Raw genomic sequence first — 26,712 nt, forward strand, 5'->3', positions numbered from 1 at the left:
CTGAAGAGTGAAACCAATACAGAAGAAAGCAGAGTAGAGAGGTGTGTGTGTGTGAAAAAGAGAGACAGAGACACAGAGAGACAGAGACGACATTATCTGTGAAGGGCTTGTGTGAGGGTAGTTTGTCTTAGGAAGTCATCCCAAGGCAAGAGTGAGCAACTGGGAAGAGTAGAATCAGGGAGAAGGCCGAACCAACTGGAAGATGTTTAAGCAGTTGGTCACTGTGACCAACAGAGCCTGGATCCCACTGTGACCATCCAAGGAGCCATCTTGAGCAACTCAGAATCATTTAGAAGGTGGAAGCATTTATCCAGGGCTCCATCTCCCATTAGACCAAAGGATGCTCTGTAAGGTGTTAGTGCTGCCTCCTCAACTTTATTAGTCAGGATTCTCCTGAGAAACAGAAACAACAGGAGTTAGATAGATAGATAGATAGATAGACAGACAGACAGACAGACAGACAGATAGATAGATAGATAGATAGATACAGATAGGTAGGTTTATTTTAAGAAATTGGCTCATGTAATTGTGAAGGCTTAGTGAGTCCAAAATCTGATGAGGTAGGCTGGCAGGCTGGAGACTCAGGAAAGAGTTGTGGTTTGAGTCTGAAGACCATCTGCTGGCAGAATTCCTTCTTGCTCAAAGGAGAGTCAGTATTTTTCTCTTAAGCCCTTCAACTGATTGAATGAGGCCTACCCATATTAGGAAAAGCAATCTGCTTTACTCAAAGTCCAAAAATTTAAATGTTAATCTCATCCAAAACACACCTTCACAGAAATATCTAGAATAATGTTTGACCAAATATCTTGGCACCATGGCCCATCCAAGCTGACACATAAAACTAACCATGACTCTTCCCCACACTTAAAAGTTGTACCTACCTGATTGCCAAGTAGACATTTTCACAGCAGAAAGCAATAAGTGCTGGGAGTAGCTGAGGCAGGGGACTGCCGTTTACACCTGCAGGAAGCTGGTTTCTGCCATAGTGGCTGTAGGGATCAAGGGGGGCCTAGCTGTGAGGCTGTGCTCACAAGGTCTCCAATATAACCACGTATTATATTTTCTTTTTCAACGCTGAAGAAAAAAAGGTGTTTGAACCAAAGCAAATAGCCCCAATTGTCTAAATTTACATTTAAAAACTAAAAGGGAGTCTGTATACCAACAATTGTTACATAAAACCAATAAAAGAACTATGAATTTTCTAATGACTTTTTTTGCTGAGGAAGATTTGACCTGAGCTAACATCTTTTACCAATCTTCCTCTTTTTGTGTGTGAGCTGCTGCCACAGCATGGCCACTGATGAGTGGTGTAGGTCTGTGCCAGGGTACTGAACCCATGCTGCTGAAGCGGAGTGTGCTGAACTTAACCACTAGGTTAACCAGTAGGCTTAACCACCAGGGTTGGCTCTCTAATAACATTTTTAAGCCAAACTAAAACCAATCACTCATTTTTAGTAAAACTAGACTACCTCTAAAAGAATACTGAATGTTTAATCAGTTAACTTTGGCCATTTGATTCAATGTGGAAAAAAAATACGTCCTCCCCTCAGCAAATATTCTCTCAAATTGATATGTAAGGGAAGAAAGGAAAAACACCACTTTTTACTGTAGCAGTTAAAAAGCATAAACTTCTCCTTTCCTGGAGATTGGAGAATCTCAGAATTCTTGGGATATTTCCCTATGACTGAGGAGTGAAGTATCTTAAGAGACTCCAGCTGGCACTGCCCATGTTGATGAACAATTTTGATACATATACAAGTTAGCCAATCCCTTGTCTGAAATCTTATTTTGAACGGAGGGGAGATTTATTTAGGCTTTTGAATAAACTCAGCCAATTTGCTCAATTAAAGTTGCTTAAGCACTTTTATGTAACACATGTGGTTTCATTTTTGTTTTTTTTTTTAAGAGAAGAGATGATTTAAAAATAGTGCTTGATTCTACTTCTGAGGTACCTAGACGAATCAAGTTCATAAAGACAGAAGATTGAATGGTGGTTGCCAGGGGCCAGCGGGCGGGAGAAATGGAGAGTTAGTGTTTAATGGTACCGAGTTTGGGATGATCAAAGTGTCCTAGAGATGGATGGTGGTGATGGCTGCACGACAATGTGAATGTACTCAACGCCACTGAATCGTACACTTAAAAATAGTTAAAATGGTCAGTTTTATGTTATATATACTTTACAGCAATAAAAATATACATTTACTGCAGAAATTTACCTACAAAGAGTGATTCGACAGGTCACACCACCTCCTTGGCAATGACAAGACAATGGAACTTAATGATTAGGCTTGACTGACTATAAAAATCAACAGCTTCAAAGATTATTGCTGTGGTTTTCATTATAAAATATAAATCCATTTTCTGACTTGCTGACAGAACAACGAAGAATGTGATTAAGAGAACGCGCTTAAGGGTGAAAGTTCAAAACTCTGGCCTGTGCCCTGTGTTAGCGTTGGGAAGCATGCAGAGCAGGAAAAGAATTTTTCTCACAGAGCAGGAATTCTCTACAATTTCTCCTTAAAGAATACTCTTAAAAAATAGCGATAATCGGGGCTGGCCCCGTGGTCAAGTGGTTAAGTTCGCGCGCTCCGCTGCAGGCGGCCCAGTGTTTCGTTGGTTCGAATCCTGGGCGCGGACATGGCACTGCTTATCAAACCATGTTGAGGCAGCGTCCCACATGCCACAACTAGAAGGACCCACAACGAAGAATATACAACTATGTACCAGGGGGCTTTGGGGAGAAAAAGGAAAAAAAAAATAGTGATAATCATGATCTAATGAGAAAAAATACTATTTTTTTGTTGTCATGAGCACAATCTATGAGTAATCCACCCCTTGATTTTGTCACCCTCCCTTAAATGTTATCATTTTAACTAATATACACTGATATTTCAACTCCCAATGTACTTTAAATCAAAGTTTTTTTAATTAAAAAATATGAAATTCCTAAACATGAGTCTGCCTAAATATGAAAGTTTATATTTTATTTCCTCTGATACTTTACGTAATTTTGGAAGTTCTATATTTCAAATTAGTGAATTATTGAGTTATACATAAAATAGCCAAATATAAAGTAATTATAAAATAGCCAAGCAAACTGAAGATAAGTGTATCATTTGTATAGAAATATGTACGACACAATTAAGTGGTATAATGCATGAAAATTTCTTAAGACAGGGTCTAGCACATAGTAGGTGCTCATTCAAAGGTGGTTTTTATTGACAACGGTGATGTCTTTAATTCACTTCATATTAAGTCCATGAGACATGTAATAAATAGTGTATTTTTACTAGGTAAAAGCCATCTTGCTAGGCTGTATGGGGAAACAGAAAGTTGAAGGAGATATATACACTATTGAGAAAAACATCAATTCTTCTAGAGATGGGGAGAAAACTATATAAACAATAAAGTACTTGATGTAAGAGGAGGTCCCCAAGTATTGGGGAGATTCAGATAGATCAGAGGAAATCTCACAGAGAAAGAGGCACTTATCCTGGACCTTGAAGGATGGATGGGATTCAACTGACACATATGAGAGAAGGAACACTCTAGGTGGACGGAGTGGGGAGAGCACAGATGCAAAGTAACAAGCGAGCACGGGAAGCAGATTATCAGGTTAGTTTGGAACCCAAGAGGCGGCAGGGGAGGTCTTGGAGGTCAGCTGGGAAAGGCTGGTTTGGCCCTGAGCACGGAGATCTCGGATTCCGAGAGAGGGGAACCCTTGTAGGTGTTTGTACATGAAAGAACATGACTAGAGGAAGTTTTAGGAAGATTGATCTAGAAGCATTCTGCTCTGCTGTGTTGAAATAAAGAGGAAAATTCCTTTCCTATAGGAAAATAGTTAGTTCTCATTTCACAGGTGTCGTCGCTGGCTTGCCTTAGGTCAGAATCAACCCTTTGTTTTCAGACTGAAGTCCAGTGTTTTTTCCATTTGGGTAAAAGATGTTGCCCTTTCTACCGTATCTGTATGGATCTGCAGGCAAGACGTCCCCAGTGACTTGTGGGCAGGCTTCCTGATGGAGCTGGAGAAGCAGTCAGCAGGATCTGCGTTTCTTTGATGCCCTCAGAGAGCCCAGGCTGCTGTTCTTCCAGAGTCCGTCTCCTCCCCCATCATGCGGCACCCCTCAGTATTCTGGCGGGGCCAGGAAGGAGTGGGTCTCTTTGGCAGCCTCCGGCACAGCTGGGAAAGCCAGGAGCTCGCTCACATGCTCTCACTTTCCCTGGTGGGTGAAATCGCCGGCAGAGAAGGTCTTTCTTTGCACTGAGGTGTGCTACCTTGGGGAGGGGTGATGTGGGTAAAATTAAATTGCTCTTCTTAAGCTCTTCAGTGCATCCAATCCTGATTTTGTTTTGTTTTGTTTTGTTCTCCAGAGATGTGCTGGCATTTCTCTGCTGGACGCCAAGGCTTCCAAAAAGGCACTCTCATTCCGGGCCACTGTCAAAATTGGTGTTCCTTTGGGGGAAGACAGTGGAAAACTCTTATTCAGCCATTTTGCTGACATCACTCACAAATTCCCTTTTAAAGGATGACAATACCCCTGGGAAGATGAATTTATCTTTGTTCGCTCACACCTTTCAGAGACTTATTTTATTTATACTTTCTGACTGTGCAAAATCTGAGCAACTCAGGGTGTTTTCTTTAGAATCAAATAGAAGACTATCAATGATGGATATCATTCAAATGATGAGAAACTCAATCCTTTGAGGATTGGCTTAAACTAGGGTGACTGTGAAGAAATGAGCTTCTGTGCTGCCTCTGAAGAAAATTCCAAGAGTGGTAGACCAAAGAACATTTTTGAAAATAGAGAACACTACTTGAATTAAATTTATGACTTCTTATAGAACCTGCTTTGAAGGTCAGTCCTGTTTTGGCTTTTCTCAAATTTAATGAATTTGTTTTCAAAACTGAGTTTCAGTTTTTTATGAAACTTTAGTACAGAGCTGCTAGTGCTCACCAATATCAAGCTATCCTCTCCTTTCTGGTCACACAGCCAGATGCACCTCCCAGGTCCCTGTTGTCTAGGAATGGTCATTGACTACCCTTGGCCAATGGAATGTGGAATGTGGTCCCTAATCCCTCCTTGGATTCTCCATGTGTCCCTCTTCCCTTGTCTATTGGCTGGATACAGAGAATCCTCTGACGACTCCAGGGTTCTAGATGATGGAAGGGCCACCAGATGAATGAAGCCTGAGTCCCTGAATGACTATGTGGAGCAGAGCCCCGTGTCCCCCACCAACCCATACTGGATTGTGACTCTTTTTTGGCTAAGCCATTAGATTTGGCTATTGTACGTTATGGCACTGAGCCTCTCCTGGCTATTATACACCATACCTCTTAGATGCTGATGAAATTGCTAAGACTCCATAGGTGACACCTACCAGTGTCTGAACTCCAAATCTGTAGAGCCCTGGACACAACCACTGCTCCTGGATTTATCTAACATTAGTGTGCTCTGTTAGTCCCCCAGGCAAGCCCCTCCTCCTGATTCAGTTTCTGTTTCAGTCAGTCCAACTATGTTCTCAGTAGATTTCTGTGAAGACAGTTAGCTGTGAGGCTGATAACAGGCTTTGACATGGCAGGGCTCCCTGCTTTACAGTTTGTCACCTCTGTCTTCAACAGCTCTGTCAACAGCCTTTAGAGCTTGACTACCCCCTGCAAAGTGCCCAGAATCTTCCCCACATGTTCCTGAACATGTGCTTTGAGATTGTGAACTGTCAGCACCCAGTAGAGCCTGGACCACGTTGCCAGAACTTTCAATAACACAACCAGTATATTGAGTTCCCAGAGAAGGAGAAATCTATTTTAAGATCAGCCTCAAGTTCCCTTTTTGTGTCCTCAGGGAGAGATATGCACAAATTCACTCTATTTATGCTGTGGAATGAGTCAGAGTGCAAACCAGTAATTTGACACAAGTGACCAAATTCTTCTGTATGAGGCTCAAAAACCCTCAGTAGATGTAGCAAATGAATGAATTTCTCTCAATTTCTGCTCAAACTTGCCAAATGTGTATTTTTATGGACTTAGCTGCATAGATTTGCTGGCTTAGCAATAATATAAGGTGGATAGAGGTCTGGATATTATCTTCTGCCTGTCTCTGGAGGGGTCCTGAAGAAAGACCACATCTGCTAGATAACCCGTTGTAAATGTGAGCTGTGATTCTGGGAGCTAGCTGCTGACGGTTGTGGTGAATAAGAATGTTTTGTAGTATTTTGCTTCCAGCGAAAATCAGACTAGCCTATGGTCATATATTTTGGCTGAAAAAAGATAATTGAGAACCACTAGCTTAAACAGCTCTGGAGTTGCTGAGATTTAGCGTTCAAACACTTTTGCACATGCATTAATTTGAATTGCTTGTCACTTTCTCAGAACTACAGCCCTTTTACGTGAAACATTGAACCACAGATGGCATGGCCTGAAGTCATCTAAGAGAGATGTTATAGTTCAATCTCCTCAAGTGACAGTCACCCACCTAATAATACATAGAACTGGGAATAAAATTAAGGGTTCTGAGTAAAAAATTTTAAGAGACCTCCAAAGGAGAGGTTATTGCTCTGATATTCACAAATGTAGGCAAAATCATGCTTCTGAACATTAATTGATGCTGGGAGGAGTGTGATTGCATATAAAAGATCTTGATAAGTCATGAAGCATTGTATTAAATGAAGGTTGTCATTGCTTCTTTTACTACAAATGTTAATTGTGCATCTATAATAAGCCAGGCACTGTTCTTAGTCATTGAGATGCATCAACAAACAATTCAAAGTCCATGACACATATATTCTAGTGCTGGACAGATAATATATAATAGATTTTTAATAGACAGTCAGGAGGTGACTGATGATGCTTTGATATAAAATAAAGCAAGTTAAGTGTATAGAGAATTACAGTTGCTGCTATCGTACTTAGTATGGTCAGGGAAGGCCACTCGGAGGAGGTGACATTTGATAGGAGGCCTGAGAGATGGGAAGGAGTGAGCCATGTGGAGACATGAAGGAAGAGGGTAAAGATATGAACATGGAGTGTTCAGCACACAGATGTTATTTACAGCCTTGGACTTGGATGAGATTATCTAGACAAAGAACATTGAGAGAATCTAAATAGACCAGAGAAGAGGGGCACTCCCAGGTCACTCCATCATGTAGAGGACGCAAAGAAGAGCCAGCAATGGAGACCACGAAGAAGCAATGAGTCAGATGGGAGCAAAATCTGCAACATTGAGGTCCCTAAAGCCAAGTGAAGAAAGCGCTTTAAGAAGGAGCCTTGAACAAGATATTCGCAGCACATATAATCACCAGAAGCTTTTGAGTGAGAATATATAAAGATCTCCTACAAATCGGTAAGATAAAAGCACACAACCCAGTAGAAAAGTGGGCAGATGACATAAATAGGCATTTCTCATTAGAAGAAGCCTGCATGGGCAATAAACATATGAAATGATGTTCAACCTCATTAGTAATTTGGAAAAATGCAAATTTTATCTTTAAAAGATACTGTTTCACAGCCACTAGATTGGCATAAATTTGAAAACCTGACAATACCAAGTATTGACAAGGATATAGAGAATGGGAAATATTAGTCACTGCTGGTGAGAGTATAAATTGGTAAATTAGTTTGGGGTAATTTGGGAGCAATTTTGGTTTTATCTAATAAATCTGAAGATGCACATACCTTATGGCCAAGCAGTTTTCCTCTAGAGAAACTTTTTCTCATGTGCACCAGGAAGCCTGAACAAGAATGATCACAGCAGCACTGTTTATGATAGCTGATAAAAGAAAAAAAATTGAAATAACACTAATGTCATTAACAAGAGAAAAGATAAATAAATTGTGATATAGTCATTGTGGCAGCCAGCCTCCAAGATGGCCACCGATGTCAATTCCTGGTAGTCACGTGCTTTGTGTAGTCCCCTCCCACATTAAAGAGAACTGAGCTGGATATTTTAGAAATGGTGGCGCATGACTTCCAAGGCTAGGTCATAAAAGTCATTGTGACTTCTGCTTTGTTCATGTAGATCACTCTATGGAAGAAGGCAGCTGCCATGTTGTAAGGATATTCAAACAGCCCTGTGGGGATATCCTCATGGCAAGGAATGGAGGTTCCTTTCAACAACCAGCACCAGCTCTCAGTCTTGCAAGGGAGCCATCTTGGAAACAGTTCTCCAGCCCCTGTCAAGGCTTCAGATGACTGCATAGTTGGCCAATATCCCAACTGCAACCTTATGAGAGACCTTGAGCTAGAACAACTCAACCCTAAATTCTTGACCTGTAGAAACTGCTTATTGTTGTTTCAAGCTGCTAAATTTTGGAGGAATTTGTGACACAGCAATAGATAACTAATATCGGTATGTAATGGAATACCGTGCGGCAGTGCAACCAAGCTATGGCTACAAGTGGCATCATGGATAAATCTCATAAAAATAATTTTGAGGAAAAAAGCAAGTTACAAAGATATGTGCAGTGTTACCATTTATATAAAGTTCATAAAACAAAACTAAATAATACATTGTTAGAGATATACACATATATAGTGAAATGATGCAGGATTGCAAGGGAATAATAAGCACAAAATTCAGGAGAGTGCTTACGTCCAGGAAGTAGGAAGGGACAAGCAATTGGAGAAAGACACACACGAGTTTCTAGTGGAAATGTTCTACTTTTTAAGTTGACTGATGGATACACTGGTGTTTATTATGTTAATCTTCATATCTTTTGAATGTGTGAAAAAACTCCTAATAATTTTTTAATGAAGTCATTATAGTTTATAACATTGTGAAATTTCAGTTGTATGTTATTTATTTGTCAGTCACCATATAAATGTGCCCCTTCACCCCTTGTGCCACCCACTCTGGTAACCACTGAACTATTCTCTTTGTCCGTGTGTTAGTTTCTCTTCCACATACGAGTGAAATCATATGGTGTTTGTCTCTCTCTGTCTGGCTTATTTCGCTTAACATAATACCCTCAAGGTCCATCCAGGTTGTTGCAAATGGGATGAATTCGTCTTTTTTTATGGCTGAGTAGTATTCCATTGTATATACATATACCACATCTTTTTTATCCAATCATCAGTTGATGAGCACTTGGGTTGCTTCCACATCTTGGCTCTTGTGAATAATGCTGCAATGAGCATAGAGGTGCATAAGCCTCTTTGAATTGTTGTTTTCAAGTTCTTTGGATAAACACCCAGTGGTGAGATGGCTGGGTCACATGGTCTTTCTATTTTTAATTTTTTGAGACATCTCCATACTGTTTTCCATAATGGCTGCACCAGTTTACATTCCCACCAGCAGTGTATAAGCGTTCGCTTTTCTCCACAACCTCTCCAACATTTGTTATTTTTTGTCTTGGTGATTATAGCCATTCTAACGGGTATGAGATGATATCTAAGTGTAGTTTTGATTTGCATTTCCCTGATGATTAGTGATGTTAAACATCTTTTCATGTGCCTATTGGCCATCTGTATATCTTCTTTGGAAAAATGTCTGTTCATATCCTCTGCCCATTTTTTGATCGGGTTATTTGTTTTTTTGTTGTTGAGTTTTGTGAATTCTTTATAGATTCTGGAGGTTAACCCCTTGTCGGATATATGATTTGCAAATATTTTCTCCCAGTTGGTGGATTGTCTTTTCATTGTGACGCTGGTTTCCTTTGCGTTGCAAAAGCTCTTTAGTTTGATGAAGTCCCACTTGTTCATTTTTTCTTTTGTTTTCCTTGTCCGAGTAGACATGGTATTCGAAAAGATCCTTTTAAGACTGATGTCAAAGAGTGTACTGCCTATATTTTCTTCCAGAAATTTTATAGTTTCAGGTTTTACTTTCAAGTCTTTTATCCATTTTGAGTTAATTTTTGTGTATGGTGAAAGATAATGGTCTACTTTCATTCTTTTGCATGTGGCTGTCCAGTTTTCCCAGGACCATTTACTGAAGAGACTTTCCGTTCTCCATTGTATGTCCTTAGCTCCTTTGTCGAAGATTAGCTGTCTGTAGATGTGTGGTTTTATTTCTGGGCTTTCAATTCTGTTCCACTGATCTGTGTGCCTGTTTTTGTACCAGTATCATGATGTTTTGATTACTATAGCTTTGTAGTATATTTTGAAGTCAGGGTTTGTGACACCTCCGGTTTTGTTCTTTTTTTCTCAGGATTGCTTTAGCTATTCGAGGTCTTTTGTTGCCCCATATGAATTTTAGGATTCTTTGTTCTATTTCTGTGAAGAATGTCATTGGGATTCTGATTGGGATTGCACTGAATCTGTAGATTGTTTTAGGTAGTATGGACAATTTAACTATGTCTATTCTTCCAGTCCATGTGCATGGAATATCTTTCCATTTCTTTATGCCATCATTGATTTCTTTCAGTAATGCCTTATAGTTTTCATTGTATAGGCCTTTTACCTCCTTGGTTAATTTTTTTCCTAGACATTTTACTCTTTTTGTTGCAATAGTAAGAGGGATTGTGTTCTTGAGTTCTCTTTCTGTTAGTTTGTTATTAGAGATAATAATTTTTTTAAAAGAAGGTGGGACGATTGATTGTCCAAAACTGCTGAGAGGTCAGTTATGCTAAGGATGAAGGACTGGCCAGGTCGAAGTCATTGCTGACCTAATGAGCATGATTTCAACCAATCATGTGTCAAAGCCTGCCTGGAGTGGGCTGAAGAGAGATTGGGAGTTGAGGAAATGGACACAGTAAGTACTGACCACTCAGATTCTTCATAAAGGGGAATAGAAAAATAGTGTGAAAGCAGGAAGGGAATAAAAGGATATATATTTTCACACAGGATATTTTTAAAGGATCTAATAGGAAGCAGAAAATGGTTGTTTCAGGAGAAACTAAGAGTTCCATCTATTCTTGAATAGTTGAGAGAAGATAAGATACAGTTGGAAAGTGAAGGAGTTGGCCTTAGATAACAGTACAGGAATTGAATGTTGATATTATTCATAGAACAATGGTATTACCAGGGCTGGGTGGGCAGCAGTCTTCATGCAAGAGAATAAAGCACACAGATTTTCATGATCTTAATTAAGGTCAGATGAAGGTGATGGGAAGACATCAAAACCACCCCTGGTATCTTAGGACAAGGGTGAAGACAGAATTAAGAAGCAGATACTTGGCTTCCAGGAGCCATCTTTTGATTATTCCTTGTCCTTGTGGCCCTCTCTCCCTTCCTTTCTTTTCAGATTCTCTTCCCAGACTCAACCTTTCACTATCTAATTTCAGTTAACAAAATCACACTGACGTATAAGAAGTTAGCAAATTCATAGGGTTCCCTTTGGGGGATCTTTGGCACTTTAATTCAATTCCATAGTTGAAGTCCCAATTTGGAATCTCTAGGTCTCTCCTCCCTCTAACATTGTGTGATTCCATGGATTTGAAGTCCTTAGGACAAGTTAGTGGACATCTTCTCAACCCAATTCAAATCAAGCTGGAAGACAGGTATTAATATTATAATTTAAATGGTGAGGTGTGAGACCTGGTTATGAGGGAGCCACCCTTCTTTTATTGTATAGGTGTAGGTATATGGGTACACCATGTATGTCATGTGGTCAAGATATTATACAATTGTACCAATGCTAGAGCTGGTGCCAACCATCTCTATACTCAAGAACTACACCTGAGAATGCAAGGCAGGGTCATATCTGAAAGGTAAATCTTTCAGACCAGAAATTGGAATCAGGAGGGAAGTCCTAAGTACAGAAAAAGGTCTTTTCTTTTGGATTTATTACAGAAAAGTCAAGATGTCCAGGAGGAACCTGGTGGTAGGAAATCAGCTGGGACCACCTAGGAAGACCAGGAGTACTCGTTCTTTGGGCTCTCATGTGCAAAGGGAGTGGATCATGAGCCTTGAAGACAAAAGGAAAGCTATTATGGCATTGGGTTTATTTCAAAGACACACTGCATTTACATGCCTCCTAGTCCCTGTGTTTAGTTACCTGTTCACCTCTGCTGGCATCCAGTAGTCTTGCTAAATCTAGCCTGTCTCAGCAATAGTGGTATGTACTGTTACTGAGCACCTACTATGTGCCAGACACTATATAAAGTCATCTGACAATGTGAGAGCCACCCCACCATGGGGTAGGCGACACTCAAGGGATGGAATTAAAGCCCCAAGATCAGCCACTCCAATGCACCAGACTCTAATTCTAGGATGAAACTTTGGAGGCACTGGTACTTCCTTCCACAGGGGACATGAGATCCAAATAGGAGAGAATATGGAACCTGGAAGTTGAGAGAAACAAATGAGATCAGAACTAGGAAAAACTGCGGCGAGAAAAGGAGAGTCCAAGAAAATGCATTCAAAAAGAGACAATGAGAAGTGTTGCTGAAAACAACAGTAACAGGGAAGGAAGACGAGAGAGAGGATATGCAGGCAAGGGGCACATTGTATGTACAAGTGCAACGAGCCTTCTCCTAACAGCACCAGGTGTTGGAAAGCATGCGTGGGTTGCCCGCATCTCTTATTTTTAATATCTAACCCATTGTACTTAACCCAGTTTGGAAGTAAGTAGCTTCTTCTATTACGTCAAGAACCACTACTTTATACAAACCTTACATTCTCCAAACCAGTTTCCAGGCACTAGAAACATTTTGCTGGTTTTATGGTACTTAAAAGAATTGTCTTATTATAGTTCTTGCAATTGAATCTTTTATCTCTGCTTCTTCAAATTCATCTGACTAGAATCTGTTCCAGTGTCCTAAAGTGAAACAAGGTCAATCTATGTGAAATTTTTGTTCTAAACATTTCAAAGTTTCTATTCTTGCTTCATCAGTCGTGGTTTTGAAGTATGGGGACTTGTGGGCTGTTTTTTTTTTCTTTTCTTTTTTTCAGGTAATAGGACAGAAACTGTACAGTTTCTCTGCCTCTGAGCCAGAGAGAAGAAAGAAAAATGTGACATGAGTTTGGCCCCAACTGCTCCCACTGAGGGGCATGGTCATTTCTTGGCCCCAAAGTGTATCTGGTCATGTTCTGTCAGTGTCCTCTAGTGATGACTTTTTTGAAATAGAGAAGAGATACCCATGGACAGGGGTGAGGGTGGTAATGATGTTCGCAGGGTGGAGAGGGGTGGGAGCAGAATTCCCAGCAGAAAATCTGGGCTGACTGTGCTTGCTGCCACCGGCTCGCAGCAGGGCAGCACTCCTGTGTGAATTCAGGTTAATTGCTGCTAAAATTATACTGGATTTCTTTCTCTTCTTTTTTTTCCACTCTTTATTGTCATAAGAAAAAAATCTAAGGAATTCTGCAATTAATTGCTTAATGAACAAAAATACAATCTGTCAAAAAGGAAGTGTTTGCCACTTGTCCTTGGCAGACCCTACGGCAGTGAGGTTTCTCCAGTAGCAGACTCGGGCCTGCCCAGTTGCTGAGCCAGTATTTATGAGTGCAGGAGTACATGAGCGTATCTTTCCTCACTGCCGACACCAACGCGACCTGGTCGAGTCAAGAATTTGTTGCTCTCTTGAAGGCCTGGTGTCTCCTGTGAGGGGTAGGGCCCTGTGTGGGCTGAATTGTATTCCCTCAAAATTCATATGTTGAAGCTCTAACCTCCAGTAGGTCAGCATGTGACTGTATCTGGAGATAGGGCTTTTAAAGAGGTAGTTAAGGTTATTTAATCATAAATAATCTTAGGCCTTTAAGGTGAGCCCTAATCAATACAAGATTTGTGTACTTATAAGAAGAGGAAATTAGGACACAGACATACATGGAGGGAAGACCACAGGAAGACACAGGGAGAAGGTGGCCATCTACAAGCCAGAAAGAGGCTTCAATAGAAACCAACCCTGCCGATAACTTGACCTTGGACTTCTAGCCTCCAAAATTGCGAAGAAATAAATTTCCATTGTTTTCTGCCACCCAGTCTGTGGTCCTTCACCCTGGCAGTCCTAGCAAACTTACAAGCCCCAAACATTCATTCCTACTAAATAACAGCGCTGCTCTTCTCTCCTCCTCATTCGGCAAGCCAATGTGAACGGGCTTCTGCTAGGATCACTCTCTATCTGGAACCCATCCCTTAAACTGGGGGTTGGCAAACTTTTTCTGTGAAGGGCAAGATAGTAAGTGTTCTGGGCTTTGAATGCCAAGAGGCAAAAGAAAGAATATTATGTAGTTGCTTATATGACCATTTAAAATGTAACCACTTATACTTGTACACCAATATTCATAGCAGCATTATTCACAACAGCCAAAAGGTGAAACCAACCCAAGTGCCCATCAACAGACAAATGGATAAACGAAATATAGTATATATATACAATCGAATATTATTCAGCCTTAAAGAGGAAGGACATTCTGACACATGCTACAACATGGATAAACCTTGAAAATACTATGCTAAGTAGAATAAGTCAGACACAAAAAGAAGAATATTGTGTGATTCTACTCAGATGAGGTACCTAAAATAGGCAAATTCATAGAGACAGAAAGCAGAACAGTGGTTACTAGGGACTAGAGCCAGAGAGGGATGGGGAGTTGTTTAATGGGTGCAGTTTCTGTTGGGATGATGAAAAAGTTCTGGAAAAGGATAGTGGTAATTCTTGCACAGCATTGTGAATGTACTTAATACTTAATGTACTTACGTGAATTGTACACATGAAAATAGTTAAAATGGTAAATTTTATATTGTGTATAATTTACCATCACAACAAAAAAAGGCTATTCTCTTCCCAAATGCAACCATTTAGAAATATTAGATACAAGGCTGGGGGAGTAGGTGGGTAGGAGGGGAGGTAGACTGGCCCACAGACCATAGTGTGCCAACTCCTGTCCTAAACTCTTTGGGTAGGGTCCCACCTCTATCCCCTATTCCTTTAACAATAAGCAAGACATCTGCTCTAAACAGACAGATCACCTGTAACTGTCAACATCTGGACGGTTCCCCAGTGCCAGGCACTCTGGGTCCCTATTTTGTCTCTTTCTCCGTCAGCCTGTGCTGCTGACATCTCTGCATGCTTTGGGGCCTAATCCACTGCGGCTACAGATGGAGATGTTTGAAGGCCTTGCTTGGGGAATGAGTTCTCCATGGAGGATACGAACAAATTAAGGAATATGATTCTGCTTTGATTGTAACAGGACCACACCTAATACCTGAAATAAGGAATCACAGCTGGCTGTGGAATTGCTTACCATGGTAAGGGAGAGCTGTGCTGAGCTAGGCTCGGTCTCTCTGGGCAGCGTGCAGTGTTGACTTCTGTAAGGTTTGGGGAGCACGGAGCTCAGGGATGGGAGGCTTTCAGAGGACTAAGTGGTTAACATCTGTAGAAGTGTGGCTGCTGCCTGAGCCATTGTTGATTGCTTGGCACTCAGAGGCGTGTTTATTAAAGAGAGTCAATCTCTGATTGGCTGATTTTCACAAGCTAGGAGTTGAACTGATTGGTTAGCTTGTAAAAGCAAGTTCACTGGGGCAAGCTGTCACTGATTGATTGAATGGATGCAAAACCATTCTGGTGGCTACTTGTTGCCATGGCTACAGAGCAATCAGTTTTTTCCTAAGTTTGTGGGAACTTTTAAAATTCTCACATGTGTAGCTGTCTCTCCAGCCATTAAAAATTTTGTCCTCCATTAAATGTCTTATCCTCCACAGCAAAGACTGCCATTGCCTACCTAATATCCACTCCCCTACTAAGAGAATCCTGTTTTTGTTAAGGGTAGCAAGGTTCCTAGACAACCTTGCATATCGGGTTGACCATGTGACACAGTCCTAATCAATGAGATGTGAGCAGAATTACTAGGTGCTGCTTCTGGGAAAGCTCCTTCAGGGGGCTACAGAGTCAGTGGGTACGCCCCTATTCTTTTTCCTGCCTGGAAGTGGGTCACAAAGTCTGGGGGGCAGGAGCCATCTTGGATCCATGGGAATGAAAGCTGTACCCTAATGATGGCAGATAGAGAGAGAGAAAGAGACCCTGGATATGGTGGCGCTATCATATCAGCTCTGGATTGCTTGCCTCCCAATTCGCAGCTGTGCAAGAAAAATCAAACCTCTATTTGGTTCAGCTATCGTGATCTGAGTTTTCTTTATGTGAAGCCAAACTTATTCCCAGTTGATAAGCCTGCGCTTCTGTTTTCCTTATCTCTTCACCTCACAATCATATCAGTGGCTCCCATTGTGTCCTCATTGCATAGCAGAGTGCTCAGCATACCACACGACACAGTCAATATATATGTTGACTGTGCAATTCCCTGATGAGGTTTTATGTGCCTTCTAATATGAGACAATAAGAAGTACAAAACATCATCTACCAAATAATCTTGCCCAAAGTATTTAACCTGAATCCGATCATGAAGAAACTATTAGACAAATTCCACAGGGGAGACAATCTAAAACAAGTCACCTGGACTCTTTCAAAAAGTTCCATGTGACAAGAAAATAACCAAGAAAGTGAGGGGGGGAATTAGTCTAGATTAAAAGAGACTAAACAAAAAGAACAACCAAATGCAATGCACAAACCTCAACTGAGTCTTGGATCGAACAACAAAAGACATGTGCGTCACCCAGTATACCTGCCAGAGACTCTCAAGGCATCTACGGTGGCCTGTGTGGTAGGGAAAAGGCACTTCGCGAGGGATGGATTCTCTATGCAGAATCCCACGCAGACTACTCAGATCCAGAGACAAACTTGGAGAGTTGTTTACTCCAAAAAACACTTCGTATGGCTGGGAGATAGAAATCCAGGAGCTTCTTTGTGGTTCCAGTACAACCAGAGAGGCTTAGGAAAACTCTTAAAGCTATCAGAGATGCTCCTGCAGGGAGTGGCGGGCCGTTGTAACCAACACACAACAATCCTGCCACCAGCCTCAGAAGCCAAGAGGGATGCTCGTGGCAGGTGGGTCTGGGGAGCCTCACTAAGCAGGCAGCAAAACTCAGCCACTGCTGTCATTTGTCACAACACAGGCAGTATGGTGCTGGGGCTGAATGGAGGGAGCGTGCTGCAGAACTCGAGACTGACAGAAGCGTAAAATAACAACTGTGAAATGACTTATTGAGTGGGAGAGAAGCTGGGCTCCCACCTGAGCAGTGCGTCAGTAAGACAACGCAAGACTAGGGGATCCACTAGGGGGCGGTAGAGGACAGTGGTTAAGGACACAGGCTCTGGGTCAGAGCCGGTTCAGTCCTGGCTTCTCCACTTAGGAGTTAGGTGAGCTAAGGCTAGTCACAACCTCTCCGAGCTTCAGTCTTCTCATCTGTAATATGGGGATGAGAACAGTGTGTACAACAAAGGTTTGTTGTGGATAATGCATGTGCCCGGCATATTGCAGATACTCGATTAATATTAGCAGTTCTTATCATCCACTGAAATAACATATTATTCACAGGAGAACTAGAGGGGAAGGCTGCCTCTGCACATATACATCTGGGGGTGGGTGTGCAGCAGAGCAAACAAGGACACAAGCACACTGGAATTTACGAAGCAAAGCCTGGAAAATGCTGCTCATGAAGGCGAGTAGAGGAATGAATCACTGTGGGGAGATAGAGACCCGTGACACACTGGGCTAGGGGCCACCCACCCATGTCCTCCAACTGTAACCTTTGTTTAGTTCCTTTTAAAAGAAAGATTTAATTGTGGTAAAATACACATCACCGGCTTGACTATTTTAAGTATATTCAGTGGCATTAAGTACATTCACATTGTTGTGCAACCAGCATGACTTTCCACCTCCAGAACATTTTTCTTCTTGCAAAATTGAAACTCTGTACCCCTTAAACAATAACTCTCCATTCTGCTCCCCTCAGCCCTTGGCAACTACCCTTGTACTTTCCGTCTCTATGAATTTGACTATCTAGATACCTCAAATAAGTGGAATCAAACAGCATTTGTCTGTTTGTGAGTGGCTTAAATAATGTCCTCAAGGTTCATCCATGTTGTAGCATGTGTCAGAATCTCCTTCCTTTTAAAGTCTGAACAATATCCCATTGTGTGCAGATGCTACATTCTGTCTGTTTATCCATTCATTCGTAGATGGACCCTTGTAACCCTTGCTTAGTTCCTTTTGAACCAGATGGTTCATCAGGAATTTTCTGGAGGTTAAGCAACCAAGGGAACCAGTGGCTGACCCTGGAATGAGAAGAAACATCCAATATGACAACGGCCAAGGAGAACAAGAAATGATCTGCAGACAAAGGAGGGAAGAAATTCAGCCAGTATACAGACTCACCTGTATATACAGTTCCTAAATGTCACTCATACAGTTGAAGCGTGGCTTCCACATGACAGCTATTGCCTCTGGGTTCCAAACCCATGCTTCTCTACTTGGCTTCGTGACGCTAGGCTGAGACCCTGCAAACCACACACTGGGCTCCACCAAGTAGGGGTGCTACAGGAAGGCTGCAAGCCTGGAGGAAGAAGGAGGGACTTGCGACCTCTTTGTGGTTCCTCTGAGCAACACCCAAGCAACCCCTGTTCACCTGGGGTGGGGCACATGCCTTCCTGTAGCAGCAGCGGAATGCGCCTTCCAGTTGTTCCAGCACTTGCAGAGACAGTTGTATTGTTCCAGACTGTCTCCAGCCCGCAGGTCCTGTGGGACAACTCCTTCAAATTGCAAGATTTTCATAGAAGTGGTAGCTGCCTCCTCTCTGATATCTCTTTTAACTTTAACGTCTTTAACAGTTCTTTACATTTAGTTCTCTCTTTTCAAATCATGGCTGTGGTTTTTGTCTCTTGCCTGGATTCTAACTGATGCAACCCCCAACTGCTATCTCGAAACTGTAATGCCCCCACAGGCCCCGAGGTCAGCCCCAGACCCCTCATTCTAGAAAGGATGACCTGGCCTCCTGTTTCATCCAGAAAAGTAAAGCCATTATAGGGGACCTCGAACTTGCCCCTCCCTCTCCAATCTACAAAAATCTCTATAGCCAATTTCCTTTTCTTCAGTCTCAGAGGATAAAGAACCTTCTTCCTATTTAACTCCAGATTTTCCATAGGTGCTTTTCAGCTCAACCCTTTCCTATGTCCCCCGGGACCCCGCTCGGTCCCTGATGTCCTCTCCCAATTCTTAACCTGCTTTTTTCTAAAGCATCTGGGGAGCCGACTAAGGACAGGAAAAAGGATTGGTAGGCACTTCTTTTCCTCTCTCTTGTTAACCACATCCATATTTCCCTCGTAGCATGTCCACCCCCAAGTCTGACTTTTCGGACAAACTCTGCATTCTCAGCATTCCGCACTGTGCCTGGCAGGGAGGTGACACTCCGTGTTTGCCCAGTGGCTAAGGCAGAGGAGTCACCCTTTACCTGTTTGCTGAAGGAATCAATGAGCGGGCAGGCTTCTGTAGTTAGCAGAGTTCACGGCACGTTCCAGAGCTGCATTTCTCACAGTGTGGTCCTTGGACCACCTGTACCAGAATCACTTGGGGAGCTTGTTAAAATTGCTGACTCAAAACCCACATTGATGGGGGCATGTCAAAGGGACACAGGAGCCGACTGAAAGAGCTCCCAGGGGCCAAAGTTGGGACAATTTAAGCAACAAAACAAATAAAGTAGTGTTGATTTATACTCAAAGTATAAAATAAATATCCATGAGTCCATACTGATATAAATAAAAGGTTGAATAAATAAATGGGGGAGAAGAGACAAATTTCCTGTACAGAAGAATTCCAAATAATTTATATAGCTACTCTGTCCTCAAAGAGGTGGGGCATTACTCCCTCCACAAGTGTGGGCTGCACATAGTGACTTCCTTTCAAAGAGGACAGTATGAAAAGGGGGAGGGGGCGATTTTACAGCAGAGAAACCTGACTAGCACCACCTCAGCCAGGTGATCAAGGTCAACATATACGGAAATGGCATTTTGCCTCCGTGGTCCTCCTACCAACAACCCATAACTCCAATCTTATCATGAGACAAACGTCAGCCAAGTTCCAATAGAAGGATCCCTGGCAAACCGCCTGACCAGTCCTCCTCAAAACTGTCAAGGTCATTGGAAACAACGTCTGACAAACTGTCACCACTAAGAAGACCCTAAAGAGACATAACCAAATGTACTGTGGCACCCTGGATGGGATCCCAGGACAGAGAAAGGACAGAAGGTAAAAACGAAGGAAAGCTGAACAAAGCATGGGCTTTAGTTCACAGTCATGGACCAATATTGGTTTACTAGTTGTGACAAATATACCACCATAACGTAAGCTGTTAAGAACAAAAGAAACTGGGTGTAGGGTTTACAGGAAGTCTTTGTACAAGTTTCTCAATTTGTCTGTAAATCTAAAGCTTTTCTAAAAAGTAAAGGCTATTTAAAATGTTTGGTTTTTTTTTTTTTAAAAAAAAAGCAAATTCCTGGGCCTCCTCTCCGAATCTCAGAACACGAGCCTCAGGACTCTGCATTTTAAGCAAGCATCTCAGTGGGTTGGTGTACCCTAAAGCCTGAAAAACAGTGTCTTAGAGACTCCCTGCTCAGAATAGAGACTCCTTGCTTGCAGTGGTTTGAATCCACACCACGGTGTTGCACAACTCCGGGGTCGCCATTGATATTGTGGTCAATTTACAGTGGTAATGGCCCCCGCGTAGTTGCGGAGTGGACACTGTGCACATTCGTCGGCTGCACACCTTCCTGCAGCACTATTTTGATTCGTCTCCATATATCAACATGAGCCAACATCGAGCAATTGGGAAATTCTTCATTAAAGTCCAGAGCTCTGGGCTGCACTTCTCCATGCCTGGTTCCCTCCTGGCCTTCCTGCGGTGAGCTTAGGAGTGGCTCACTCCTCAGATGGGATGCATACTGAGCAGTTCAACAGTCTCTACCCCTCCCTATTGTTCCTAACACTTTAGGGCTGTTGTTGTCATGCCTGTATTGTTGGCTTTTTATAGAAAAAAAGCAAAAAGTAGTCCTGTGTATCTGGGTCACTATCAAAAGTGGGGAGATGAAAGATAAATCAAGTCAGTCTGTGGTTTTTTGTTTGTTTGTTTGTTTTGTTTTTTGAGGAAGATTAGCCTTGAGCTAACTACTGCCAATCCTCCTCTTTTCACTGAAGAAGACTGGCCCAGAGCTAACATCCGTGCCTATCTTCCTCTACTTTATATGTGGGACGCCTAGCACAGCATGGCTTGCCAAGCGGTGCCATGTCCACACCCAGGATCAGAACCAGCAAACCCTGGGCTGCTGAGAAGCGGAACATGTGCACTTAACCGCTGTGCCACCAGGCTGGCCCCAGTCTGTGGTTTTAAAACCTGGGAGAGAGTACCTTTTTTTGTGTAAGTGGGAAATATTACCATGCGATTAATGTGCAAGCTGCATGTGTCTGTTGATGGCTTATGCCCAGCCTGTTTCCCTCAGTGATGGCGCCTGCGGACATATGAGGCTCCACTTGGACCTCAGGCCAGAGAGAGATGCTGCAGTGATAAACAGACCAAAGGTGGATCCTGGAGGAAGAAGGAGGAGGGAGAATGAATCTTCCCTCCCCTCTGTTTCAACACGCCCTGAACCCCGTGGAGAGGCAGCTCGACTCCCCTCCCAGAATCCGGATCTGGCAGAGCTCAGACAGAATCTGCATGTCCAGGTCCTTCGTTAAATGGCATGATCACACTGTTTCGGTTCTTGATTTCTAATTACTACTTTGGGAACAAACTGTCTCGTGAGTGTTCTGGCACAAATAGACAGACTGGATTTGAGAACTGTTAGCCTCCTTGCTGAAGTTCAGAGTTTAGTTATGAAAATGATAGTAACAATAATAGCAAGAACTTACTACTGGCAGGACCTGTTCTACGTGTGTTTTTAAAAAATATATTAATTTATTTAATGCTCAGAAGACCCCTGGATGCAGGTATTATTATTATTATTACCATCATTCTCTGTTTACAGAGGAGGAAATGAGGTGGGGAGAATGAAGTAGACCTACCAGGGGTCTGTCAACACTAGTTGAGAACAGAGCTGGGATGTGAGGCCAGGCTCCAGGCTCTGGACACTTCACCGCTACACTCTACTACCCTAGCTCTCCCCAGAAGGGGAGCAGACTCCTAAGGTTGTTCAACTCTTACAATATATCGAGGTGCCATAAAAAACACTGAAGACATAATTACTTATTTATACTTTATGTAAATAACACATCTGTGCTCATATTTTAAGATTATAAAGAACATACAATGTATGATAACAGTATACAAATCATTTCTTTTAAATAGAATTGCTGATAAAAGGCCCTGACCTTTTCATATTTGGCATGCTGGACTGTTTGCTGCAATTTATATAAACTACTGGGGGAAAAAAGCTGTTCTACTGTGAATTTGCTTGGAACAGTTTTTTAAATGATACCTTTTATCTTAAAAATTCAGGTGAATTGTTTTCCTTATCAATCCAACTCTATGTTTTATTAGCAGATTGTGTTCCTTTCCATTAGGAAGTTTGGAGTAAGAGATTAGACTTTGTCAGTTAACATCACAAATGGATCATGATCAATGATATTTAATGCCTCTATTTTATGTGTAGAGTCTTGTAGGGGAGGAAGAGAATTTTTCTACCCATTCTAGGTCCTTCTGGTTGGTTTATGAATTAAATTGACATGAGACAGAATAACAGGAGAAAATCAAACAAAGCTTTATAACATGTATACATGGAGAAATCCAGAAAAACTGGGTAACTTGCCAAAATGGCTGAGGCTGCCAGCTTAAATACCGTCTTCAGCTAAAGACAAAGGAGGATGGAGGCTGGCCCAGTGGTGCAGCGGTTAACTTCACATGTTCACTTCAGTGGCCCGGCGTTTGCCAGTTTGGATCCCAGCTGCAGACCCATGCACTGCTTGTCAAGCCATGCTGTGGCAGGTGTCCCACATTAAGTGGAGGAAGATGGGCACGGATGTTAGCTCAGAGCCAGTCTTCCTCAGCAAAAAAAAGAGGAGGATTGGTGGCAGATGTTAGCTCAGGGCTAATCTTCCTTAAAAAAAAAAGACAAAGGAGGCCATTGGGATTGGTGGTTTGGACCTTCAAAGGGGAGGCAGGCAATTCACATGAAAATGGAAAAGCAAATGTTTGATAGATAAGAATGGTCTTAGCAAGGACCCTCACAGACTACCAATATCCAGAGTTATCTATGGTGATGGTCTGTCTTGGGGACAGGTCTTTTATCTTAAATTCTTTTAGGCAGTTAGTGGGAAGGTCAAACTTTCTTTTAGAGTCTCTTGTTCTTAAAAATAATCAAGCCATCTTAAAAACAATTGAGCCAAAGAGACACATTTTGAAGTGGCCAATTCTGATCCCCCACAGTTTCATACACCATTTAAACTCCACAGTCTAGGAATAATATGGAAAAGTGGAGACAGCTCAAAAAAAAGAATAAAAATGATCAAAGGGTTGAAAAGTTACAGAAATATTTAGTCTGGAGAAGAGAGGGCTGAAGGCGTTTGAAAAACTGACTTCAAAGATGAATAATGAATCAGGAGGATATCGAACAGATGTTCTAGTCTCCTACTGGCTGGTGGAGCAGGTTTGGTTAAGGATGTTACACAGAGCAACTGCAAGGGACTAAAATTGGGGCATCAGCACCAGAGATCAGGGACATAACCAACTATGGGCATGTTTTGGTTGGAAGAATGATAGGAGCACAAAGGCAATAGTTTATGAAAGGATATTCAACTAGATGGACATATGGTCATACAGACTATCAAGGTCAGTGTCAGGATGCCACCACTCCTGTGGGTGTGTCTTCCTCCTTGGAGTGTGGCTGCTTCATGCAGGGTCCACCTGAGTCCCACTCTGTCTTCCAGGCATGTTTGCACAAGGTAAATCTCCTTGGCCTGGACCTGAGGACAGACCGCTATCAGCTAGTTCAGAAAAGCCATGTCATTATTCTTTCATATCTTTTTGGCCATTGCTGGGGTAGTCATTGCTGAATAATTCCCTTATAAATAAATACTCCAGTCCCAGCAGGCATAAAGACATAAATAATTGCCAAATCAGAATAATAATCTCACTTTAACATTTTAACCAACCCCAGTTTCTATACATATGTAATATCATTGAAATGATATGAAGCAGAATGTTAAATCCCCTTGTTTATGCAGTTCTACCAGTAGACGTTCTGAACCTCTCCTAGAGCATAATTTATCTTGCAGTGGTTTTGGAAATCCCTTGTTCATACCTGGGATGGGGTATGGAGGGATGGAGGGGAGGGAGGGAGGGACATGGTGTTGTCTTGAAATGTACCTGGGATTTGTTTAATCAGGTACAGTACAGTGACAGACATGGAGACAGCTGCCTTGGATGAAACGTTTATTACTTACAGTTCCCAAGAGGAGCGAGCACAGCATACCATACAGGGCCACGTGGAGAAGTACCAGGGTCAGTCAGCAAGCAGAAGAAACCAGGGGAGGGCACGGCCCAGAGCCTTTATCACGATTTCTGTAGGGAGAAATGGGCAAGGAAGGTGGACAAATTTGAGCAAGTTTAGGATTGGATAGTTCGAATAATTTTGGTGTGCTCTGAGCTGTAAGGGTGGTCTCCAGCTGCCTGGGAGCTGGCCCTGGGGTGACTAAGGGCAGGGGAACATTGGCTTGGTGTATGAGAGTTAGATAAAGGAGGCATTTAGGGGGATGGGCTTTGGATTGGTGGTTTGCTATGAAAGACAGCGTCCCAGACAAGTTGTTTACTATCTCTAGGAATTAGCTAGCCCTGAGAGGGGCGTCTCTCCCAGCCCCCGTATGTTAAAGCATTGTAAAGTACAGAAAATAAACAACATGACGAATACAGGGGTCCAGTGACCCAGAACCAGATCTGAGTGACCTCTGTGAAAGACTGAGGGCAATTCTAGTCAGGGAGGCTGCACATACAATCAGGGTGCGGGGGTACAACTGGCAACAGGGGGTGCCTGTCAGAGCACATGGTGACAGGACTGTCCACTGATCGTAGAGCATGAGGGCAGCCACAAGGATACTCTATTTGGAAAGCCAAGCAGACAGGGACCATCTTTCAGCAAAGGAGCTGATGAGTCCAGCATTCCCAGGCAGGTTGTTGGTCCTCGGAAGGGAGTGAGATGGTGTGTTAGTCAGAGTTCTTCAGAGAAACAAAATCAGTAGGATGTATAACTATATATCTATTTACATCTATATGTTACTCTCTCTCTCCATCTGTATCTATATCATCTATGTCTATCCATCTATGTATCTACCTATCTATATCTGGAGAAAGGGAGAGAGAGAGAGAAAGAGAAAGATCTATTTTAAAGAATTGACTTATGTGATTGCGGGGTCTGACAAGTCTGAAGTCTGCAGGGTAGACCAGCAGTCTGGAGACTCAGGGAAGAGTTGATGTTGCAGTTCAAGTCTGAAGGCAGTCTGCTGGCAGAATGCTCTCTTCATCAAAGGAGGTCAGTTTTTTCCTTAGGGCCTTCAACTGATTGGACGAGCTCCCCCCACCCCCCATAATGGAGGGTTGTCTTGGTCTGCTCGGGCTACGGTAACAGAAATACCATAGACTGGGGGGGCTTAAACAACAGAAATGTATTCCTCACAGTTGTGGTGGCTGGGAAGTCCAAGATCAAGGCACCAGCCAATCTGATTCCTGAGGAGTGCCCTCTTGATTTGCAGACTGACACCTTCTTGCTGTATCCTCACGTGGCAGAGAGAGAGCATTTCTCTCATGTCTCTTCTTATAGGGACACTAATCGCATTTATGAGGGCTCTACCCTCACGACCTAATTACCTCCCAGAGTGTCCACCTCCAATCCCCATCACGTTGGGGATTAGCCTTCAACATATGAATTTGGCAGGGGCCACAAACATTTAGCCTATAGCAAGGGTAACCTCCTTCACTCTAAATCTGCTGATTTAAATGTTAATCTCATCTAAAAAACACCTTCACAGTCACATGCAAATGTGTTTGACCAAATGTTTGGGTATCGTGGCCTAGCCAAGTTGACACACAAAACTCACCGTCACAGATGGGGTCAATGAAGTATAACCGTAAGAGTAAGAAGTCTGGGAGCACGAAGCATGCACAACTCACTCACTGGGGCATGAGGCAGACATGGGATCTCTGTAAAAGCTGAAGCCCACCCAACTGTAGAACTAGGAAAAGCAGCGAGTGTGGCTTGATGCTGCATTTCCCTTATTCATCTCATTCCATACATATTTATAGAATATATATATTCAATATAGAGATTGAAGCCCTACTGTGTGCCTATCACTGTGCTAAGTCTTGGGAAAACAAAGACGAAAGACGGAAGAGATGCAGTTGCACGATGCCCACGACGTAGTGTAGTGTGTCCTTGCTTTGATAGAGGAATGCAATGCCCAAGGTGCAAAAGTCAGGCAAGGGTGTGGAATTCAGCCACCATCACAGAACAGTGGACTGGAACCTCTCAAGTCCTTCTTATCTAACATCTGAATTGTCTTAGTGACTGGACCACAGGTTCATCTGCAGAAACAGCTTAAACGAGCCATGACTATGGGGACAGGTTGTGCTGGGGGCTGGAGCCCACTGAGTGAGTGACTGACAGCTTCTCCTTGATGCTGGACAGATCAGAAAACGACACCTTTAACTTAAAGCAACTTTAGATTTGGTGGACATCACGGGCAGAAAGATTTTACCAGTGCAATTTTGGGGTTCCTGATTTTATCATCATACTCATGGTATATGAGATCAAACACATTGTCACCTTTGTGACAACGGCATTGCCATGAAGAGCATGGTGGGCTGTAGCCCTGTGATTGCTGTGCAGAAAATCTCAGCATAGCTTTTACCTAGGTAGAAATTATGAAAGAGGAAAAGGGAAACAGATGAATAGCAGATGGAACAAGAAATT

General features: G+C 42.5%; 1 protein-coding gene and 1 long non-coding RNA gene across 2 annotated transcripts in view; both read right to left on the minus strand.

The window, feature by feature from the left end:
• Positions 1 to 26,712, minus strand: part of LOC106823588 (uncharacterized) — a 77,305-nt gene that overhangs the window by 43,616 nt on the left and 6,977 nt on the right. Inside the window, exons 2-3 of the mRNA XM_070520240.1 lie at positions 24,194 to 24,311; positions 7,670 to 7,763 (exon numbers count right to left, since the gene is read on the minus strand). Of these exons, the coding sequence (XP_070376341.1) occupies positions 7,670 to 7,763; positions 24,194 to 24,225 (126 nt within the window). The 5' untranslated portion in view covers positions 24,226 to 24,311. The remainder of the gene's footprint in view (positions 1 to 7,669; positions 7,764 to 24,193; positions 24,312 to 26,712) is intronic.
• On the minus strand, positions 18,183 to 19,352 carry LOC139046516 (uncharacterized). The gene is made up of 3 exons (XR_011506638.1): positions 19,215 to 19,352; positions 18,411 to 18,516; positions 18,183 to 18,320 (listed from the first exon to the last, which is right to left on the minus strand). It is a non-coding gene; the product is annotated as an uncharacterized lncRNA (long non-coding RNA).

Source organism: Equus asinus, chromosome 11, assembly GCF_041296235.1.
Source record: "Equus asinus isolate D_3611 breed Donkey chromosome 11, EquAss-T2T_v2, whole genome shotgun sequence".
In the NCBI taxonomy this organism is placed as follows: domain Eukaryota; kingdom Metazoa; phylum Chordata; class Mammalia; order Perissodactyla; family Equidae; genus Equus; species Equus asinus.